Source organism: Notolepis coatsorum (assembly GCF_963971535.1).
Source record: "Notolepis coatsorum genome assembly, chromosome: 7".
NCBI lineage: Eukaryota > Metazoa > Chordata > Actinopteri > Aulopiformes > Paralepididae > Notolepis > Notolepis coatsorum.
This window is the reverse complement of record NC_140171.1, coordinates 3807047-3830147: the sequence shown is the minus strand read 5'-3', so window position 1 is coordinate 3830147 and position 23101 is coordinate 3807047. Positions and strand designations below refer to the sequence as shown.

The 23101-nt window shown below is 42.2% G+C and overlaps 1 protein-coding gene across 1 annotated transcript in view; it reads left to right on the top strand.

Annotated features, from left to right (window-relative positions):
* The window catches only part of usp34 (ubiquitin specific peptidase 34), a 245563-nt gene that overhangs the window by 162338 nt on the left and 60124 nt on the right, over nt 1-23101 (top strand). Inside the window, 14 exon segments of the mRNA XM_084319311.1 lie at nt 577-730; nt 2899-2977; nt 3419-3472; nt 3929-4024; nt 4214-4278; nt 4589-4664; nt 8649-8696; nt 9796-9861; nt 10057-10137; nt 12160-12245; nt 14170-14338; nt 17939-18013; nt 19572-19723; nt 22829-22982. Coding sequence (XP_084175437.1) covers nt 577-730; nt 2899-2977; nt 3419-3472; nt 3929-4024; nt 4214-4278; nt 4589-4664; nt 8649-8696; nt 9796-9861; nt 10057-10137; nt 12160-12245; nt 14170-14338; nt 17939-18013; nt 19572-19723; nt 22829-22982 — 1355 coding nt within the window.

Genomic DNA, 23101 nt, shown 5'->3' with positions numbered 1-23101 from the left:
GGAGTCATGATGCCATATTATCACCATACTGGAGTCATGATGCCATATTATCACCATACTGGAGTCATGATGCCATATTATCACCAGACTGGAGTCATGATGCCATATTGAGATAGATTGTGATTTTGACAGTCAACATCTGCAATAGAAATATATATATATATATCACCATGCAGAATATTGCAATAATATGATGTATCGATTCCCCACCACCCCTAACACACACACACACACACACACACACACACACACACACACACACACACAGACACACACACGAGGCCCTACAGAGAACACACTGCTGAGTAGATGCTCTGTAAGTAAGTAAAGTTTATTTATATAGCACCTTTCACAGACCAGGGTCACAAAGTGCTTCACATAGTAAAAACATCAATAAAGTGCAAAGATACAGTAGCAGCATGGTAAAAGAAAATAATTACCAAAACGTGAAAGATCAGGAAAACCAAAACAGATAAAAAATACATTATTTACACAGAGCATAATTAGCCAAACGCCTGTTTGAACGGCACAGTCTTTACACCCTGTGCTCCTCCCCCCCCCCCCCCCCCCCCCCAGGGTTTCGGGAAGAGGGCGGCGAGGCCAAGGTCACCGAGAGCTACGAGTACGACCTCATCGGGGTCACGGTGCACACGGGCACGGCGGACGGCGGCCATTACTACAGCTTCATCCGAGACATCGTCAACCCGCACGCCTACAAGACCAACAAGTGGTGAGTAAGGCTGTTTCCCCCGAAGCCTGTTTTTGGGATTCGAACTTCGTCAGGGTTTTTCGAACGGACGTTCGAACCTTCGCTTTTTAATTAAATTAGGTGACATATGCGCCAATCGTGTGACAGCGGGGCTCCGTCGTCTCGAGGAGTCGGTACAGCCTCGTCTGCACGGAGAATTCCATCCCAAAACACTAGTCTGAACGCAACATTAAAAGTGAGACCGCAAGACGACTTTTGCGGTTTCTGTTCAGACTCTCTCCGTCTAAACATGGCCTCTGTGTGGTTCTCTTTCTCCTCCAACATGGCCGCCTGTAACCGCCGGTAACCACTTTCAAAAGAAAATGGCCGAATGTCGATGCAGTGGTAGAGCAGGTGAAACATCTGGGAGAGCATGATATCACTGACTTCTTTACAAGATCCAGTAATACGTAACTGCATATAGAATAGAAATACTTTAATTATCCAGAGGGAAGTTTGACACTGCAAATCGCTCACATTAAAAACATTTAGACGGAACAACGTCACGAATAAGAATAACAAAACAAATTGCCTAAGAATAGAATAAAATATACAGTAAAATATACAGTGTACAGTAAGTGTAATATTGCACAGTGTTGTTTCAAAATGTAAAAGTCCAGAGGCAGCTGGGTGGCGCAGCGGACATTGTGCTCGTCACCAACGCAAGAGACACCGGGTTCGATTCCGGCTGTCGGCGTTGCCTCCGGCTTGGGCCAGCCGCCATACTAACTCAATTGGCAGAGTCAGCGGGTGGGAAGTCGATGGGTGGTCATCTGGACGTTGTGGACAGCGACTCCTACAGGTCGGTTGGGGGACGCCTGCACAGCAGAGACAGGAAATGGCGGGGGCAGTGTGTGAGCCTCCCACACGTTACACCTCGCCAATGAGAGTCCGCGCTGGCAGGTGAAAAGATGCGACAGGCTGCCTCCTCGTGTACCGGAGGGGACACGTGATGGGCTTCTATCCTCCCTACAACTGGCCAGTGGGGGGCATATGCGAGAAACGTTCAAGACCGGGGAGGGGAGAATTGGCACAGTGGAATTGGGATGGGAGAAAAAATAGAAAAAGAGGAGAAAAAGTGGATACAAAAAAGTAAAAGTCCAGGAAGATGGTAACTGTCACCCTGTGCTCAGTGATGCATCTGATGGCTGTCGGAATGAAGGCCTTCCTGTGCCGTTCAGTGCTACATTTAGGGAGTGTTAGCCTGGCACTGAACATGCTCCTCCACCACTGTCTCTGCCCACATGGAGAACAGAGGGGCATTCTAAACATTCAGTCATAACCACCACATCATATCCATGTGGAATGGATATGATAATGTTATCATATTTCTCTATATCGATAATTATCGAATTGTTATAAGTATTGAAAAAATAAAATAAAAAATGTAACAACAGATGTATGTTTATTTTGCAGCAACTCTTTGTCGTTGCCGCCATCTTTAGTGTTACAGCCCCTCACACTCCAGTTCTCAGGCTGCAGCTGGTTTGAAAGTGAAAGTAAACCGGCTTCTCTGCTGGCTGTGGCTCCAGGGGAGTTGAACAGTTCTGGCTCTGCTCGTTTATTTTCGATCTTTTGGCGCTTTTTTGGTGGACAAACCACCGCACATGTGCACCGTGACTCGTGACTGGAGTCTAGTTCTGCTAGCACACATAGCCTACTGTGTACAGACGGTTTCAAACTGTATTTTAAATTAGAAAGCAAACAAAATAAATGGACAAGAGAAAAATAAATCTCAATTTGGTCAGTATTGTCATTTGGACAAGCAAAGCCATTACTTTAAGTTGCAGGCAAGAAAGACAAGTCTGTCCACTGTCTCTGGTTTTAAAACTGCCCTGGTGCAGGTCACAAAAAAAAAAAAAAAGATTTTTTTTTATTTCGATATTCGATATCGATTATTAAAATATATCGCGATATTTATCGTTATATCGCCCAGCCCTACTACTATATATTGTAAACAAAGGTATTGCAATAGCTGACGACTTCAATACTATTCAACTGGTAGATTTACTTGCATTGCCGACAGTTATTTACTGAATTACATTTCTCAAAATGGCGGATATTGTTTTCTGGAGCTAAAACTGCACCACAGCTTATATGCGATTGTTTCTAGAATTCTAAGAACCTTCTGGATCCATTGATCTCTCCAGGTACCTGTTCAACGATGCCGAGGTGAAACCCTTTGACTCCGCCCAGCTGGCATCGGAATGCTTCGGAGGGGAGATGACGGTAAGGAAATCAAACACGCCTTCTGCTCAGCTGTAGGTAGACCGGGGGGTCTCGAATCAAACACACCTTCTGCTCAGCTGTAGGTAGACCAGGGGGTCTCGAATCAAACACACCTTCTGCTCAGCTCTAGGTAGCTCTAGGTAGCTCTTGTTTGTCCAAAATGTTCTCTTATCCTAGAGATCATTTCAAAAAATATTATTAAAAGCAGATGAAGAGTATACCTTTAGAATCTATACTTTGGGTAATGATAGAAATTGGTTTTCGCTTTGACTGTATCACATAAAATTGCGGGACATTTTATTTGAATAATTTTAACATGAATATAACATATTCATAAATCACAACGTTGGCTTGTATGTGGTCCTAAGAAACACTTTATAAATGAGTGCCCTGGTCATTACCGTTGGTTTAGATCTCACTGTGTTGTGTTTCCTCCCGCAGACCAAAACGTACGACTCCGTCACCGACAAGTTCATGGACTTCTCCTTCGAGAAGGTAAGCAGGGTCGTCCCGCTGTGCACTGTATCCCTGATGCTAGCTTAGAGATCTCAGTGTTGAAAACCACTGCTATAACTAATATATCTTCATACTTAAGTAAACAGTATTGTTTATATTGCCTTGGAAATGGAACACGCAATAGTGAATAATATAACGTTTTTTTAATATAATAGTCAAGAGATATACACTTATCTCCTCTATTGCAAATGGGATGGAGTTTACATGCACCAACTCAGAGGCACAACAATTGAGTATAAAATTGTGCTGGAAAAAGTCCTTTTAATTTAATTTCTCTCTATCTCTCAATTTCTCTTTCTCTCTATTTATATCCCCCTCTATGTCTCTCTCTCTCTCTCTCTCTGTCTCTCTCTCCCCCCTCTCTCTCTCTCTCTCTCTCTCTCTCTCTCTGTCTCTCTCTCCCCCCTCTCTCTCTCTCTCTCTCTCTCTCTCTAGACACACAGTGCCTACATGCTCTTCTATAAGAGAGTGGAGCTGGAGGAGGAGAATGGGAAAGATTTTAGTTTCGATGTCTCTCCTGATCTACTTGAGGTAATTTGGGTTTAATCTTTTGAGTTAGTTGTCGTTTTAAAAAGCACATTAGATGTTTGTGTTGGTGTCACGTCCCGGTGGCCTGGTACTCACCTGGTACTCACCTGGTACTCACCTGGTACTCACCTGGTACTCACCTGGTACTCACCTGGTACTCACCTGGTACTCACCGCTCATTGTCTCTTGCAGTGGATCTGGCACGACAACATGCAGTTCCTGCAGGACAAGAATATATTTGAGCACACGTACTTTGGGTAAGAAATGTACACAAATAGTTCCTAATTTTTGTGGATATAGATTATATTGGTGACCCGTCCGTGACGTGTAGGCCTCCTTTTGTACACTGATAGATTTTTTATTACATTTTTTACAGCTAAATTACTTTTGTAACAGTACAGCACGGCTAAGAAATAAAATGTAATTTTATTTTAAAGGCAGAAAATGTTAAAGGTCGTCTTTGTCTGTCTAACTTGTTATGTCTCATCCTTTATCTCTCTCTCTCTCTGTTGTGACTCTCTCTCTCTCTCTCTCTCTCTCTCTCTCTCGTGACCCTCTCCTCTCTAGGTTTATGTGGCAGCTCTGCAGTAGTATCCCCAGCACTTTACCAGACCCCAAAGCCATCTCCCTCATGACCGCTAAGGTGAGACACACCAACACTACTGACCGACTGACTGCAGGGCCACTCAACACCACAATATGAACTCAACACCAGAATATAAACTCAACACCAGAATATAAACTCAACACCACAATATAAACTCAACACCACAATATAAACTCAACACCACAATATAAACACCACAATATAAACTCAACACCACAATATAAACTCAACACCACAATATAAATTCAACACCACAATATAAACAACTCAACACCACAATATAAACTCAACACCACAATATAAACTCAACACCACAATATAAACTCAACACCACAATATAAATTCAACACCACAATATAAACAACTCAACACCACAATATAAACAACTCAACACCACAATATAAACTCAACACCAGAATATAAACTCAACACCACAATATAAACTCAACACCACAATATAAACTCAACACCACAATATAAACACCACAATATAAACTCAACACCACAATATAAACTCAACACCACAATATAAATTCAACACCACAATATAAACAACTCAACACCACAATATAAACTCAACACCACAATATAAACTCAACACCACAATATAAACTCAACACCACAATATAAATTCAACACCACAATATAAACAACTCAACACCACAATATAAACAACTCAACACCACAATATAAACTCAGCACCACAATATAAACTCAACACCACAATATAAACTCAGCACCACAATATAAACTCAACACCACAATATAAACTCAACACCAGAATATAAACTCAACACCACAATATAAACTCAACACCACAATATAAACTCAACACCAGAATATAAACTCAACACCAGAATATAAACTCAACACCACAATATAAACTATAAACTCAACACCACAATATAAACTCAACACCACAATATAAACTCAACACCAGAATATAAACTCAACACCACAATATAAACTCAGCACCACAATATAAACTCAACACCAGAATATAAACTCAACACCACAATATAAACTCAACACCACAATATAAACTCAACACCAGAATATAAACTCAACACCACAATATAAACTCAGCACCACAATATAAACTCAACACCACAATATAAACTCAACACCACAATATAAACTCAACACCACAATATAAACTCAACACCACAGTAAGGCTGAGCCTGAACGTTCGAACGTTCGTTCGTTACGTTGACATTCGGACTTTAATTAATAGGTTCGAACGTTCGGTGAAAAAAAAAAAAGCAGGCGCGCGACGTTGAGGCGATGTGAAGCGGCGCGTCCCCCGAGTGCGCTCGGCTCAACCAGTGTGGTCTCTGCCGGGCTGTAGCTGGATACTATTGTCTCAACCAATGCAATAGAACCATTTTGATTGACAGGCGATTCTGCCAATTACGTCACACCGCTTGCACCCGCCTCTGCTGTTACCACCAATCGGCAAGCGTGTATTTTTTTATTTTTTTTACTTCCGGCAATACATTTATCTGCTTGCGAGACCGAGAAGCACAACAGAGTGAACAGACTCCGTAGCTCCCCGCCGAGGAAGGATCATTAATGAATACGAGCCTTTTTCGGCCACGGAGCGCGAGCTTCATGGCGGGAGGTGGTTGCGTTGTAAACAACTCTGGCCGAGGGCGGACGGGTGGCAGGCGTGTTGGGAGCCCGGCGGCACCCCGCCGGTGTCTCTCTGTCGTCCCCCGTTCCGAGGTAGACGGTGGAAGGAGCCGAGGCGCGCGCCTCTCTCCTTCCCGTCGACCAAGAGTGAATACCTGTTATTGAACGTGTAACACTAATGCCACAAAACGAATGCATTTGTTTATCTAGCCCCTTACGTGACTGCGGTGTGCAAGGGCTATTGTTTATCATAAGTAGGAACTTTATGCAGTACTCAGTAGCTTGTTTATTTTCTTCTGAGTGCTTTGTTTAATTACATGTTTACATGAACAGCCACCACTGTAAACAACATGTTTTTTCACCAATAGATTATGCAATGCCGCCCTCCGTAGGATCTATAATACAAAAAAAAAAAATGTAAAAAAAAAAAAAAAAAAAATGTAATAAAAAATTATTTTTATTAAAAAATTTACAAAAAACGAACGTTCGAACGTTCGTTCGATAAACCTGGCGAACGTTCGAACCCTAAAAACAGGGTTCGGGCTCAGCCTTACACCACAGTATAAACTCAACGCCACAATATAAACTCAACGCCAGAATATAAACTCAACACCAGAATATAAACTCAACACCAGAATATAAACTCAACACCAGAATATAAACTCAGCACCACAATATAAACTCAGCACCACAATATAAACTCAAACACCACAATATAAACTCAACACCACAATATAAACTCAACACCACAATATAAACTCAACACCACAATATAAACTCAGCAACACCACAATATAAACTCAACACCAGAATATAAACTCAACACCACAATATAAACTCAACACCAGAATATAAACTCAACACCACAATATAAACTCAGCAACACCACAATATAAACTCAACACCAGAATATAAACTCAACACCACAATATAAACTCAACACCAGAATATAAACTCAACACCACAATATAAACTCAACACCAGAATATAAAGTCAACACCACAATATAAACTCAACACCAGAATATAAACTCAACACCACAATATAAACTCAACACCAGAATATAAACTCAACACCACACTATAAACTCAACACCAGAATATAAACTCAACACCACAATATAAACTCAACACCACAATATAAACTCAACACCAGAATATAAACTCAACACCACAATATAAACTCAACACCACAATATAAACTCAACACCACAATATAAACTCAGCAACACCACAATATAAACTCAACACCAGAATATAAACTCAACACCACAATATAAACTCAACACCACAATATAAACTCAACACCACAATATAAACTCTCAACACCACAATATAAACTCTCAACACTAGAATATAAACTCAACACCAGAATATAAACTCTCAACACCAGAATATAAACTCTATAAACTCAACACCACAATATAAACTCAACACCACAATATAAACTCAACACCACAATATAAACTCAACACCACAATATAAACTCAACACCACAATATAAACTCAACACCACAATATAAACTCAACACATCACAGTAGAATATAAACTCGACATCATACAATATAATTTCAAGAATAAGAAAGAGTTACGTTTTCAGAGGGAAACGGGTTGGAATGTTCATTAATAGTTAGACAGTAGAGGTTGAGTACTTTATTATCTAAAGATGGTGAGTTAGAGTGTTGTGTTCATTCATAGTTAAAGACAGTAAATGTTGAGTACTGTATTATCTAAATATGGTAAGTTAGTGTTGTGTTCATTCATAGTTAAAGACGGTAGAGGTTGAGCACTTTATTATCTAAAGATGGTGAGTTAGTGTTGTGTTCATTCATAGTTAAAGACAGTAGAGGTTGAGAACTTTATTATCTAAAGATGGTAAGTTAGTGTTGTGTTCATTCATAGTTAAAGACAGTAGAGGTTGAGTACTTTATTATCTAAAGATGGTGAGTTAGTGTTGTGTTCATTCATAGTTAAAGACAGTAGAGGTTGAGAACTTTATTATCTAAAGATGGTAAGTTAGTGTTGTGTTCATTCATAGTTAAAGACAGTAGAGGTTGAGTACTTTATTATCTAAAGATGGTGAGTTAGTGTTGTGTTCATTCATAGTTAAAGACAGTAGAGGTTGAGAACTTTATTATCTAAAGATGGTAAGTTAGAGTGATGTCTTCATTCATAGTTAAAGACAGTAGAGGTTGAGTACTTTCTAGAGATATATCACATTCACACTCCCAAGTGATTTGGATTTATTTTACAATCCAACTGCAAATACATGGGCTGTTTCAAAATATTTCAAAACATTTATGGTTCTTCAGTGCGCAAGGCTTGTCAAATGTTAATACTTGTATTTTAAAATGACTATTAATGTTTTGTTTTTGTTTTCAATTTCAGCTTAGTACCTCTTTTGTCCTCGAGACTTTCATTCACTCCAAGGAGAAGGTAACGTTAATACACGCATGTACATTAAGTGCGTCCCAGTAGATTGTGTAAGGAATGGATAGGGCTGGGCGATGGATGGAAAATTAACCAATGCTGAATTTAAGAATCTCTCGCCGACCAAATTTTGCACAGATCAATATGTTAGTTAAATGCATTCCTCCGGTGCATAGACTGTTTCATGTTGTACCTCTTTAATTCAACTGAATGCACAACAACCAGTCACATGTTGGCAGAAAAACATCACAAACATGTCAACAGACAAACATTACAAACATGTTGACAATACAGTCCTGACCGTGTTAACAATACAGTCCTGACCGTGTTAACAATACAGTCCTGACCATGTTAACAATACAGTCCTGACCTTGTGTTAACAATACAGTCCTGACCGTGTGTTAACAATACAGTCCTGACCATGTTAACAATACAGTCCTGACCTTGTGTTAACAATACAGTCCTGACCGTGTGTTAACAATACAGTCCTGACCATGTTAACAATACAGTCCTGACCTTGTGTTAACAATACAGTCCTGACCGTGTTAACAATACAGTCCTGACCGTGTGTTAACAATACAGTCCTGACCGTGTTAACAATACAGTCCTGACCTTGTGTTAACAATACAGTCCTGACCGTGTTAACAATACAGTCCTGACCTTGTGTTAACAATACAGTCCTGACCGTGTGTTAACAATACAGTCCTGACCGTGTTAACAATACAGTCCTGACCGTGTGTGTGTTGACACTAACGTGTGTATTGTGTGTTGACACTAACGTGTGTGTTGTGTGTTTGACACTAACGTGTGTGTTGTGTGTTTGACACTAACGTGTGTGTTGTGTGTTGACACTAACGTGTGTGTTGTGTGTTTGACACTAACGTGTGTGTTGTGTGTTTGACACTAACGTGTGTGTTGTGTGTTGACACTAACGTGTGTGTTGTGTGTTGACACTAACGTGTGTGTTGTCTGTTGACACTAACGTGTGTGTTGTGTGTTTGACACTAAAGTGTGTGTTGTGTGTTGACACTAACGTGTGTTTTGTGTGTTGACACTAACGTGTGTGTTGTGTGTTGACACTAACGTGTGTGTTGTGTGTTGACAGCCCACCATGCTGCAGTGGATCGAGCTCCTGACCAAACAGTTTAACAACAGCCAGGCTGCCTGCGAGGTAAACAGTTACCATAGTGATCCATCTATTACATCTGATAACATATGATAACTAAGTCTGAGTTACCATAGTGATCTGATAACTACGTCTGAGTTACCATAGTGATCCATCTGATATTACATCTGATAATATCACTCATTGTGATGAAATCACAAAGTCTCCTTCTAAATATCCTTAATATCTTCTTCATGCCAGTGGTTTCTGGATCGCATGGCGGATGATAACTGGTGGCCCATGCAGATCCTCATCAAGTGCCCTAATCAGATTGTCAGACAGGTGAGTCGTTTCTCAGACTATTTAGCATGTGGACACGCGCACACATGCACGCACACACACACACACACACACACACACACATATGGCGCTTTTCCACTGCATGGTACCTACTCTACTCTACTCTACTCTACTCGCTTTAGGTACCTGGTACTTCGTTCCTTTTCCACTGCAGGTACTAAAATAAAGTACTCAGTTTGTCTCCGTGTGGGGAGGCGGGGCTGCTGGTGTACAGCTGAGAGCTCCATAGCTCTGTGAGAGCTCCAGCATAGCTATGTCCGTGTCATGAGCTAGTAGGCGCAAGCCAGAGTAAAACACAGTTTTCAATCAATCAATCAATAACAACATTAACGAGACTCTCGTTGTGTCTATTCTGATAACGCTAACGTTACCTCTCATTGTGTCTATTCTACAAGCGTTAACGTTAGCTAGGCTGTCTATGCTAACGTTAGCATTAGGCTAACAAGCTGTAACGTTACCAGTCGCGTCTATTTGCTAACGTTAGCATTAGGTAATAACCGGTTTAAAATGGATGGTGATTACCTCACGTTGTGTCTATTCTATTAGCATTAACGTTACTCATACAAACAATCAATAGCGAGTTATATTGATCGCGCTATGTACGATAGCCATGCAAAAACGCTAGCACAACATCAGCACAACATAAGCTTAAGCCTTAACAAGTCAGCGATCTTTTTGCGAGACTAAACTCTCTGCTCGGTGGCAAATTGTGTTGACGTCGGTTTTGTTTAATCAATAAATGAGGCAGAATACACAGTGACTGTATTGTTTGTTTATTGAACTTGTGCCTGCTGCAACCATAATGAAATCCTATGCGAGACATTCAAGATGGCGGCGTTCTGTTTTCGTTCAGACTCTCCAAACAGTGACGCGTCTCTCTTCTGACCAATCAGTGGTCTGCAGTTTTTCACGTGACATTTATGGTACCAGTTCTACCCGCTTGGCTCGCGCTTGGAACCAGAGTCGAGCAGGGACTAAAAAAGTACCCGAAAAAGTACCTGGTACCAGGTAGTACCAGGTACTTTGGTAATGGAAAACCGAAAATACCGAGTAGAGTAGAGTAGAGTAGAGTAGAGTAGGTACCATGCAGTGGAAAAGCGCCAATACTGTACCCCTAACTGCTCCCAATGAGCAGGTTACCTACTGTAGTGAAGACACTAGACTCTAGAGGGCAGCAGAGAGCACCTACTGTAGTGAAGACACTAGACTCTAGAGGGCAGCAGAGAGCAGCTACTGTAGTGAAGAGACTAGACTCCAGAGGGCAGCAGAGAGCAGCTACTGTAGTGAAGAGACTAGACTCTAGTCTAGAGGGCAGCAGAGAGCACCTACTGTAGTGAAGACACTAGACTCTAGAGGGCAGCAGAGAGAACCTACTGTAGTGAAGAGACTAGACTCCAGAGGGCCGCAGAGAGCAGCTACTGTAGTGAAGAGACTAGACTCTAGAGGGCAGCAGAGAGCACCTACTGTAGTGAAGAGACTAGACTCTAGAGGGCAGCAGAGAGACTGTAGTGAAGACACTAGACTCTAGAGGGCAGCAGAGAGCAGCTACTGTAGTGAAGAGACTAGACTCCAGAGGGCCGCAGAGAGCAGCTACTGTAGTGAAGACACTAGACTCTAGAGGGCAGCAGAGAGCAGCTGCTGTAGTGAAGACACTAGACTCTAGAGGGCAGCAGAGAGCAGCTACTGTAGTGAAGACACTAGACTCTAGAGGGCAGCAGAGAGCAGCTACTGTAGTGAAGACACTAGACTCTAGAGGGCAGCAGAGAGCAGCTACTGTAGTGAAGACACTAGACTCTAGAGGGCAGCAGAGAGACTGTAGTGAAGACACTAGACTCTAGAGGGCAGCAGAGAGCAGCTACCGTAGTGTCCTCTGAGCAGATTTCAGGTCTGTAACGAGACGGAACATGAATCAAGTTTATTTGCGACGGTCTGTTATTTAGCGCTTGTACTCGAGACGCGTAGGAGACGCGTGACCTCTCGTGACCTCTCGTCTCTCTCCTCCAGATGTTCCAGAGGTTGTGTATCCACGTGATCCAGAGGCTGAGGCCGGTCCACGCTCACCTGTACCTGCAGCCCGGCATGGAGGACGGGTACGTGGTTCTGTTGTTCTGGCTACTCTCCTGTCACCTCCTGGCCTAAAGGGGGCGCCGTGTCGAAAACCCAACATTATTGTTGTGGATAATGAATATCACGAATAACTTACTCAGTCAAATGGATCCGGTTAAATGCGATTTATTAGCCAGATTGATCAATACATTACAAGATCGTTAGAGATAATGGCTGTGTGGGTCCCATTCTAGGTTATCCGCTACAAGACCCGGAAATAGAACCTAGAATGACGAGGGAAGGACTCCTTTATAGTCGGCAGGGGGGGGAGGTGGGGGAGGGGGAGTCCCATAGGATGGGTCCAAATGGAGGAGAGGGGAGGGTTTAAAGACATGTTCTCTGAGGGGCTGAGGTAGGATGAAGACGAGAGCTCCATGTTTCCTCCACAGGATGTACAGCACGACTTGTCCAGTAGGGCTGTTCGATTATGGCAAAAATCATGATCGATGGCGATTATTTTGATCGATATTGAAATCGCAACTATTAATTAACCTCTTTAGCCCGAGCGGCCCGTCGGCGGGCCGCAGATGACATTACGTCATAAATGTTGTTACATATTTTATAGATGAAGTCCTATCCATGTGCTGTACATTTACTGTATGTACTGTGTGTAAACAGATGTTCAACTGATCATATATACCATTTAGTGCTAAATCACACGGATGCTCTCACGTGACCGTGGAGTATTTGACCAGCTAACCTAGCTAGTTGGCCACAAACTGTTTTAAGGGATTCGAACTTCGTCAGGCTTTTTCGAACGGACGTTCGAACCTTCGTTCTTCATTTTTTTTTAATCTTATTTTTTTTAAATCTTTTAATTTTTTTTTATATCCTCAAACTAAATCCTCAATTTGAATAAAGTGATTTAATCTGATTAAATAAGTCTTTTTTTTTTTAAATATTAAATCAACTTTCCAGCCCCAGACCCAGCCCAGGGAGAAGCCGCAGCCCAACTAAATCAATTAAATCGACTTTCTTTAATGAATATAACTCATCAGTTTTTTTTATACTATAATATTAGTGTAGCCTAATCTAGTTTATCTGCAACTGTGAAGAAAAACCCCATTGGTTTAAACAGAATGAATAGAGAGAAAAAAATGTATTTAAAAATTCGAATGTTGATTTAGAATTCGAATGCCAACGTAACGAACGAAGGCTCAGCCCTACGATGTTGTCTTGTTCCTTTTAATGAAAAGCATCGTTCCCCAGAAACTCTGACCCCTGATCAGGCCTTTCCTGCTCTGAATGAATGAATTACTTTATGTGACAATATATAAAATAACACGTGGCAGAAGCATAGCCAAGGAGGGACACAAAACAGCTCAGAGCTTATTTCCATTGTGGTCCTTGTAGGGGGGGGGACGACGACGACGAGATGCTTAGACATGCATCATACAGACATGACATGACATGACATCACATATACACAACATAGACGCATAAAAACATGTAAGGGTGCCTTTTAGCGGAGTATCTGGGTTAATTATTGTACCTTTTGAGCTATGTCTTTAGGCTGGACTTGAATCTAACGGCACTGATTACAATTGTCAGGTCACTGGGCGGCAGACTGCAGAATATAAAAATGACTCCTTCCCCATAAAACTCCTCTGTTCACACTGTCTCTCTTCCTTCCCCCTTGTGTCTCTCTCTCTCTGTCTCTCTCTCTCTCTCTCTCTCTCTCTCTCTGTCTCTCTCTCTCTCTCTGTCTCTCCCTCTCTCTGTCTCTCTCTCTGTGTCTCTCTCTCTCTGTATCTCTCTCTGTCTCTCTCCCCCTCTGTCTCTCTCTCTCTGTCCCCCCCTCCCTCTCTCTCCCCCTTCCCTCTCTCTCCCCCCCTCCCTCTCTCCTCCCCCCCCCCCCTCCCTCTCTCTCCCCCCCCCCCCCCCCCCCCCCCCCCCCCCTCCCCACAGCTCTGACGACATGGACGGTCCGGTGGAGGACATCGGCAGCCGGTCGTGCGTGACGCGCTTCGTGAAGACGCTGCTGTCCATCATGGAGCACGGCGTCAAGCCCCACAGCAAGCACCTCACGGAGTACTTCGCCTTTCTGTACGAGTTCGCCAAGATGGGCGAGGAGGAGGTGAGGCTGTTTTTGGGATTCGAACTTCGTCAGGGTTTTTTCGAACGGACGTTCGAACCTTCGTTTTTAACACATTGAGTGCCACGCCCCTTCCGGGAAGTGACCTGGCCTTGTCGTCCATTAACCCCATGTAAACGTAGTTGTAGTTTGTAGAGCTAAACCTATATTTTATAGTATAGCTATGGGTCTAATAACGCCGTCGAGTGTCAGCGAGTTGCTTCCAGTCAACGTGCAAAAAACAGATAATTTTTTCACCCGTACATTCCCTTTTTATACCGTTTTGAATATGAATATCGTTTTTTTTTTGTTTTTTTCTGTATCGATAACTTTCTGCTCCTCAAGGCCGATACCGATAACTGATTATATATATTTATTGTATTATAATTTTTCTTTTTTTATGTATATTCCTGTAGTTTTGACCTAACCAGATTTATCATGACATGAGCGTTACTACTATGAACAAAACAAAGCCAAGAGAACAATTTTGACTCTTCAAATAAAGTGACTACCGGTATATTTATTTTTCCAAATAAATATAATTTGAGTCGATCACAAAATTCACAATCCGTCAATGTCATTAACGATGTGTTTCCCTGAACAATGAGTGAACTAAAAACCAACAGTTATTGTGCTTTGTCAGCAGATAAAACATTTGACGCTATAGGAAAGGAGACTGTTGTGGTCTTGGTCCATGAAACAACTATTACTTGGCATTTGTAGGACAGCACGCCTCAAAAAGAATTAAATAAACCAAACAAACATCACAGGTCCATATGTTTGTGGTGAAACTTACGTGCTGTGATTGCTGGCTGCTTTGTCACGTGTCTGGTGCGCCCAGCAATCGCAGCGCTCCTACTGTAAAATGCGGAAGCAGCCATTTTAGCGAAGGCTACCTCAGTGATTTTTTTTACTCGTTTATAAAAATGATTTAAAATGTTTATTAGCAACGCCAAGCTTTCAAACCCCGCCGCGTGTGTGTCTGTGTGAAACCCTAATGGAATGCTGGGTACCTTTGAAATTTATATCTGATATATTTTGGACCCACCGCTAGCTTTTAAGCAGTGCTTGGTGGTGCAAATTAACCTGGCTACTACGGAGCAATAAGTGACTGCGTATTCAACCAAGGGTTGCATCAGTCACGAAAGGGGCTAGGTTTTTAACACACCATCGTAGCGGTGGTGATGTTGCAGGTGACTTATTATGTTGGATGTGTTATAGCTTGTTGCCCTTTTCCCTCCTCGTGGAACTTCTGCATTGCATTTGTTACAAATAGCAAGCAAACTGTTTTCCTCTGAAACTTTGAAAAGGTCCCACACTACTGACGCCATGTTTGTTTCCTATCCGCGCTGCTTCTGAAAGTTACGTGACTACATCACAGCCAGGCATGAGAAAGGGAGCGCTGGATTTGTGAAAAACTCCCTCTTCCTAAACCACACGCTATCAGTCGTACCACAGTACTGGCAAAACGGGAGGAGCCTCCAGTAAAAACAAACGCCCTTCATCCCAATCCACCCACACCGCATTTTTTTAACCAAAAAATATATTATATATTATCGGAGCTATCAATAATTTTATCGGGATGACGTCATAATTGCTGATATCGGCCCGATAATTATCGACCTGATAATTATCGTGCATCCCTAGTTTGGTTGCTTCTAAGTAATTCCAGGGAAAAGACGCACAAGGTCCTTAACCCTTTCACTACCACACTGCAGAAGGTTAACCGTCTGTAGTGTGATAGTAAAGGGTTAACCTTCTGCAGTGTGGTAGTGAACAGGTTAAGTGTCTGTAGTGTGATAGTAAAGGGTTAACCTTCTGCAGTGTGGTAGTGAACAGGTTAACCGTCTGTAGTGTGATAGTAAAGGGTTAACCTTCTGCAGTGTGGTAGTGAACAGGTTAACCGTATGTAGTGTGATAGTAAAGGGTTAACCTTCTGCAGTGTGGTAGTGAACAGGTTAACCGTCTGTAGTGTGATAGTAAAGGGTTAACCTTCTGCAGTGTGGTAGTGAAAGGTTAACCGTCTGTAGTGTGATAGTAAAGGGTTAACCTTCTGCAGTGTGGTAGTGAAAGGGTTAACCTTCTGTAGTGTGGTAGTGAAAGGTTAACCGTCTCTAGTGTGATAGTAAAGGGTTAACCTTCTGCAGTGTGGTAGTGAAAGGGTTAACCTTCTGTAGTGTGGTAGTGAAAGGTTAACCGTCTGTAGTGTGATAGTAAAGGGTTAACCTTATGTAGGGTGGTAGTGAAAGGGTTAACACTTTGTCATGTGGCAGTGAAAGGGTTAACATTATGTGCTGTCGCAGTGAAAGGGTTAACCGTTTAGTAGTGCGGCAATGAAAGGTTTTTTTTTTTGGGTCCACTTTTTCTCCCATCCCAATTTCGCCTCGCCAATTCTCCCGTCAATTCTCCCCTCCCCTGTCTCGAACGTTGCTAGACTAGAAAGTCTAAACGGATTGAATTCTATGTGAGTGACCATGAATTTCAGTTTGAGGAAACTCTGTACAATTCTCCACTTGCACAATCTGAATGTAGCCACTTCCGGTTGCCAATGGCACTTCCTGTCCCACTCCCATCCAAATACATTGGTTTTAGCTACTTTTCTCCCCTTATTTAAACAACTTTGTCGTCACAGAGAGGCAATGAAACGTTTGTATTATTATAGTATAGAATGTATTTAATAAGCAAACGTTTGTCAGCAGGGTTTTTGGGCTGTATTTCATGTAAAAACGTTTACTGTTAGTTTCCTTGCTCAGCCAGCATTAGCTAACAGAAGCTAGTGGTTAAACAGGCCGGATTAGCTTTGAGCTAACTATCTTTCCCGACCCATGTATTCATTCCATTCTAAACATAACGTTAGTTTACAAAACATGACCCGTCTATATAACGTTGAGGAACAAATTATATAGACGGGTAATGTTTTGAACAACTAACGTTACGTTTAGAATGGAATGCATCGGCAAAGATCCGTTAGCTCAAAGCTATTCCGGCCAGTTTATCAACTTCCTGTCATTTAGAAATATGATTTTATAGTGAAAATCATTACCAAAACGTCAGGAAAAAACCTAACGGGAGCATTATAGACTGTCATACAAATGTACAAATGCTATAAGGTGGCAAGAAATGCACTATAAACAATACTTTGCGGCGTCATTTCTTGCGCTAGCCTCTGTTGTTAGCCAGCATTAGCCTTAATAGCTTTGAGCTAACTATCTTTGCCGATGCATAAAGTATTGTTTATAGTGCATTTCTTGCCACCTTATAGCATTTGTACATTTGTATGACGGTCTATTATGCTCCCGTGAGGTTTTTCCGGACGTTTTGGTAATGATTTTCACTATAAAATCATATTTCTAAATGACAGGAAGTTGATAAACTGGCCGGAATAGCTTTGAGCTAACTATCTTTCCCGACCCATGTATTCATTCCATTCTAAACGTAACGTTAGTTGTTCAAAACATTACCCGTCTATATAATTTGTTCCTCAACGTTATATAGACGGGTCATGTTTATATTTATAAATAAAATAAAAACATGGATATTATTGATAAAGATCTCGATAACGAGGCCTGATGTCATGATTATTTGCCATCTTTGTTTCCACAGAGTCAGTTCCTGCTGTCCCTGCAGGCCATCTCCATCATGGTGCACTTCTACATGGGAACCAAGGGCCCCGAGAACGTGAGTCCATCTGTGATGATGTCATGGTGGAGCTGCTTCCTGTCCATCAGTGATGATGTCATGGTAGCTGGTAGGGGTGGGAATCACCAGGTTCATCACGATACGATATCGATTCCTTGGACAACGATACGATATTTTCCGATATCACAAAGTCTTCACGATACGATACGATACGATTCGATTCAGGTGCCTGCGATCGATATGAGACGATATTATATGCCCATTTAACACAATCAGTAACATTTAAATCAACAACAAAAAAAGGCAATGGAAATATCATGACATTTTTATTTTTGATCTCTTCCAGACATTTAAATGAAAAACAATCTATTGTTTTTAATACAAATAGACCTCCTGTTCACTGTTTTTGTTTCGTTTTTTTTTTTTTTTTTTTTTTATATATTAACACTTTGGTTGCCTTGGGTTAAATTAATGATATACCATAGATTGCCAGTGCTATTTGTCTATGGAGAAAGTCCCCTTCTTTGCAGGGCTATAACTTTTTAAATTCTATTGCTACATTGCCATTATTAGGGCCCATTCAAAGTCCTATATGTATTGTTCATTGTGTAGCAACGTTAAACTTTTCATTCACATATTCATAGTAAAGTATGGTCTAAAGTATAAGTATGTTTTCATCTCTTTCTGCAGCTTTCTCCAGAACGTGATATATAGCCCCAAATGCATTATATTGATGATGAAATACAGTTTGATGGCAATCAGCGCGATATAAAAAATTCCAACTAGACGTACTTCTAGAAGTTACTACACGTCATCTGATGTTGACCGGATGGGCGAGGGGGCGTTTATAATTCCGTGGGCAGCGTTATACCAATCATCTAATGTGGGTCAAATGTTGATAATAGCAGTTAGTATCTAAGACGGTAACGTTACACGCTGAAACTCACCCCAGTCTCCGCGCGCCGTTGGGCGATCATCGTCGAGTAGAAATTTTATCATTATGGGATATATTTTTACCCGGTCCATCTCCAGCTTGTATAATGGTATATACGTCCGAATCATGTTGTTTATCGAGTTATTGCCAATCGATCACCGTGTAGCGTGACGAGCCAGAGTCCCATGAACCATAGCGAGCGCCCGGAAGTACTACGGTCGTCATGACAACCTCTATTCAAGATCCTGTGTGGCGATTGCGCCGATCGGCCACCAGATGGCGCTCCTGAACCGCCAGAGAGCTCAGTGGGTCCTGCTGGTTGATCTCAGGCCAGCGGAGAGGGAATATGAATCCGCTCGCAGATTTTTGAAATATTGATATAAGGACGCTGTACAGCGTCCCCCGGCAACTTTAGCATGGCCAGCAAAGACGTCTAAAGACGTGTCCCGGCAGTCAAAGTGTTAATATCCTATCACAGCGCTGTATTTTGGCTGGAAAAGGCATATTGGGAGTCAGAAGGTGCAGTACCGGCCAGATCCTGTTAGTGGGGCTATCTCGAGAATGCAGTAACCCCCCCTCCTTCCCAGTCCCTAGTGGACCTAGGTGGGTTAGGTTATCTGTGATGACGTCATGGTGAGTAACTAGGAGCGTCTCCCCTCTCAGCCCCAGGTGGAGGTGCTGTCGGAGGAGGAGGGCGAGGAGGAGGACGAGGAGGAGGACATCCTGTCTCTGGCTGAGGAGAAGTACCGGCCTGCCGCTCTGGAGAAGATGATCGCCCTCATAGCCCTGCTGGTGGAGCAGTCTCGCTCGGAGAGGTAGGACCCATGAATCACTAAAGACTAGTGGTGCGCGATATAGCGGCCGATATGGTCATTTTTATTTTTATTTTTACACATCGGTATCGTTCCAATATAAAAATAGGGCCGATATAATTTTTTTATTATTATTTTGTAATTTCTTATATATATATATATATGTTTTGGTCTTAAATAGTTCTTAAAATAAGTTACAAAAGTAAAAAAAAAAAAAATGCGTTTTGGAAAATAGCTCTTTATTTGATTATTATAAAAAAGTGTTTACTATACAGAGATATCGACATCGGTAAATATCGGTATCGGCCAGAACATCAATATTAATATTGGTTATCGGTATCGGCCACAATTTTCACATCGGTGCATCCGACACTTTTTTTTACATGTAAATACTGATCGGAACGTGCAATGTTACTCACTGTGCCTTGTATATATTATTTATCTATTTGTACCTTATTTTCTAGCACTCGCTTGTATTTAAATATGTTTTTAGTTAAGTATTGTGTGATTTTGTGTGAAGGGCGGACTAGCAAAGTAAGATTTTCATTGTATGGCAAACTGTCTTGTTTAACTGTGCACATGACGATAAACAGTCTTGAATCTACTGGAGACATAACAGTCTGAGAGGTGTGATTACTGTAGGAGACTAATGTGTATCTCCTCTTACAGAGCCACCCTGTGGAATGGGGCTAGAGAGGATGAACTAAAATATTGTGAAAACATAAATCAATTCAAATCTAGACAAAAAAAATCTATTTTTGATAGGTACAGAAGGGAAGAAGAGCTTTAATTGCATATTAATTTAAAAAAAAATACGTATGATACTGTATTGTACGTTATATCATATTACATTATATAATCATATTATAATTAATTTGCATATTATATTGAACTATATTTGCAGTATATAATATATTATGGTACTATATTATATTGTATATATCATGTACTATATATCTCATATCACATTATATATGTGTTGTATACACTATTATGTACTATATACTATTATATATACTATTATTTACTGCAGGTATACTATACTCTAATGTGTACTATATGTATGTACTATGTGTATGTAAATGAAAAAAAAAGGAAATCCAGGGCTAGGGCCCGACGAGACTATAGTGCTTCTCCCTAACCCAGGGGTCGGCAACCTGCGGCTCTTTAGCCAATCAGCTGCGGCTCCCTTTATTTATTAACTTTTGAAAATGTTCTCTTATTTTGGAGATCGGTGTCATACTGTGACACTGAAATGAACAAATATTTCATCAACTAAAATATTTAGTCAACAAAAATATTTCATCAACTAAAATATACAGTACGTCACACCCCGCGCCTCTCCCTGCCGTCTGCAAGTGGCTAATCTGGAGTTTCCGACCCCCCCAGTAAGCTAACCATGGATAAATCCAAAAAATGGAAAGTCTGAGGAAAATAGAGGGTTTAATTCAGCGTGGACAGATTAATTTGCTTTCACGACTAACGATGCAGGCTTACCTGTATGCCTGATATGTGGTGCGAAATTTGCGAACAACGAAACATTTTCTTTTTATTTGATAGATTTTCCACAAATAAGGGAAGGACTCAAATATACCTGAATAGTTCAGGGTTTTATTTCAAAGTCGGTCTACAGACACCAGTGTTTTGTCTCCTCTTCTGTGTTTTATTTAAAAATAGGTCTACACACACAGCCAGTATTTTTTCTCCTTCATAAGAGTTTGAGGTTTTCCTTTGTTATAACAGGTAAAAACAGCAATAAAAATTGTTTTCTTCTTTTTGTTGCTTTATAATCCCATTAATGCAACAAACTGTGTGCTATAAGTATAAAGTACTGGTATAATAAATCGCAAATTACTTTGGGTATGCAATTGTCAGGCGTTTTATGCTAAATGTGGGGTATGCTTGGGGATATATAAAACGTTATACACTGTTATCTTCATTTTAAGGGTAAATAGGTTGTGCGGCTCCCTGAGCAGTTTATTTTGTGGGACGGGGGAAAAGTGGCTCTTTTGATAGTAAAGGTTGCTGACCCCTGCACTAGCCCTTTTCGGACAATTGGACAATGCTGCAATAGCAGCTGGTAAAACTTTGGCGATTTATGGAATGACCGTTGTTATGTGTCCAAAGCCCGAAATAAAAAATAACTGAACTGAACTGAGACATTACAGTCTGAGAGGTAGGATTACTATAGGAGACATTACAGTCTGAGAGGTAGAACTATACTGTAGGAGACATTACAGTCTGAGAGGTACAGTAGGACTGTGCTGTAGGAGACATAAGTCAGATTTTTGTGGGAGAAACTGGAAACATCTGTGTTGCTTGTTCTTTCTGAACCACAGAGCTGATGTACTGTATATACTGTATGTTCACCCAAACATCCAACATCTCTCCTCCCCCACTCTCCTCTCATCCCCCCTCTCTCCCCTCCTATCCTCCCCCCTCTCTCCTCCCCTCTTCCCCCTCTCCTCTCCTCCCCCTGTCTCCCTCTCCTATCCTCCCTCCTCTCTCCTCTCCCGCCGTCTCCCTCTCCTATCCTCCCCCCTCTCTCCTCTCTCCTCTCCTCCCCCCTCTCTCCTCTCCTCCCCGCTCTCCTCCCCATCTCTCCTCCTCCCCCCTTTCTCCTCTCCTCCCCCCCTCTCTCCTCTCCTCTCCTCCCCCCCTGTCTCCCTCTCCTCTCCTCCCCCCCTCTCTCTCCTCTTCCCCCCTCTCTTCTCCCCCCTCTCTTCTCTCCTCTCTCTCCTCACCTCTCCCCCCTCTCTCCTCTTCCCCCCTCTCTCCAACCCCCTCTCCTCGCCTCTCTCCTCCTCTCCTCCCCTCTCTCCTCTCTCCTCGCTGATGTTCTCTCCTCTCCTCTCTCCCCTCATTTCTCCTCTCCTCTCTCCTCTCCTCTCCTCTCTCCTTGCTGATGTTCTCTCCTCTCCTTTCTCCTCTCCTCTCCTCTCTCCTATCCTCCTCTCCTCGCCTCCCCCCTCTCTCCTCCCCCCTCTCCTCTCCTATCCTCCCCCCTCTCTCCTCCCATACCCCTCTCTCCCCTCCCCCTCTCCTCTCCTCTCTCCTCCCCCCTCTCCTCCCATCCCCCCTCTCTCCCCTCCCCCCCTCTCCCCCCAGACACCTGACTCTGTCCCAGAGTGACATGGCTGCTCTCACGGGAGGGAAAGGCTTCCCCTTCCTGTTCCAGCACATCCGAGACGGCATCAACATCCGACAGACCTGCAACCTCATCTTCAGCCTCTGTCGCTATAACAACCGCCTGGCCGAACACGTACGTAACACGCGCCTCTGTCGCTATAACAACCGCCTGGCCGAACACGTACTGTACGTTTTACACGCTAGGGATGTGAACAACCCTGAATACTTGTAGTCCAGTATTGCGTAGGTGTC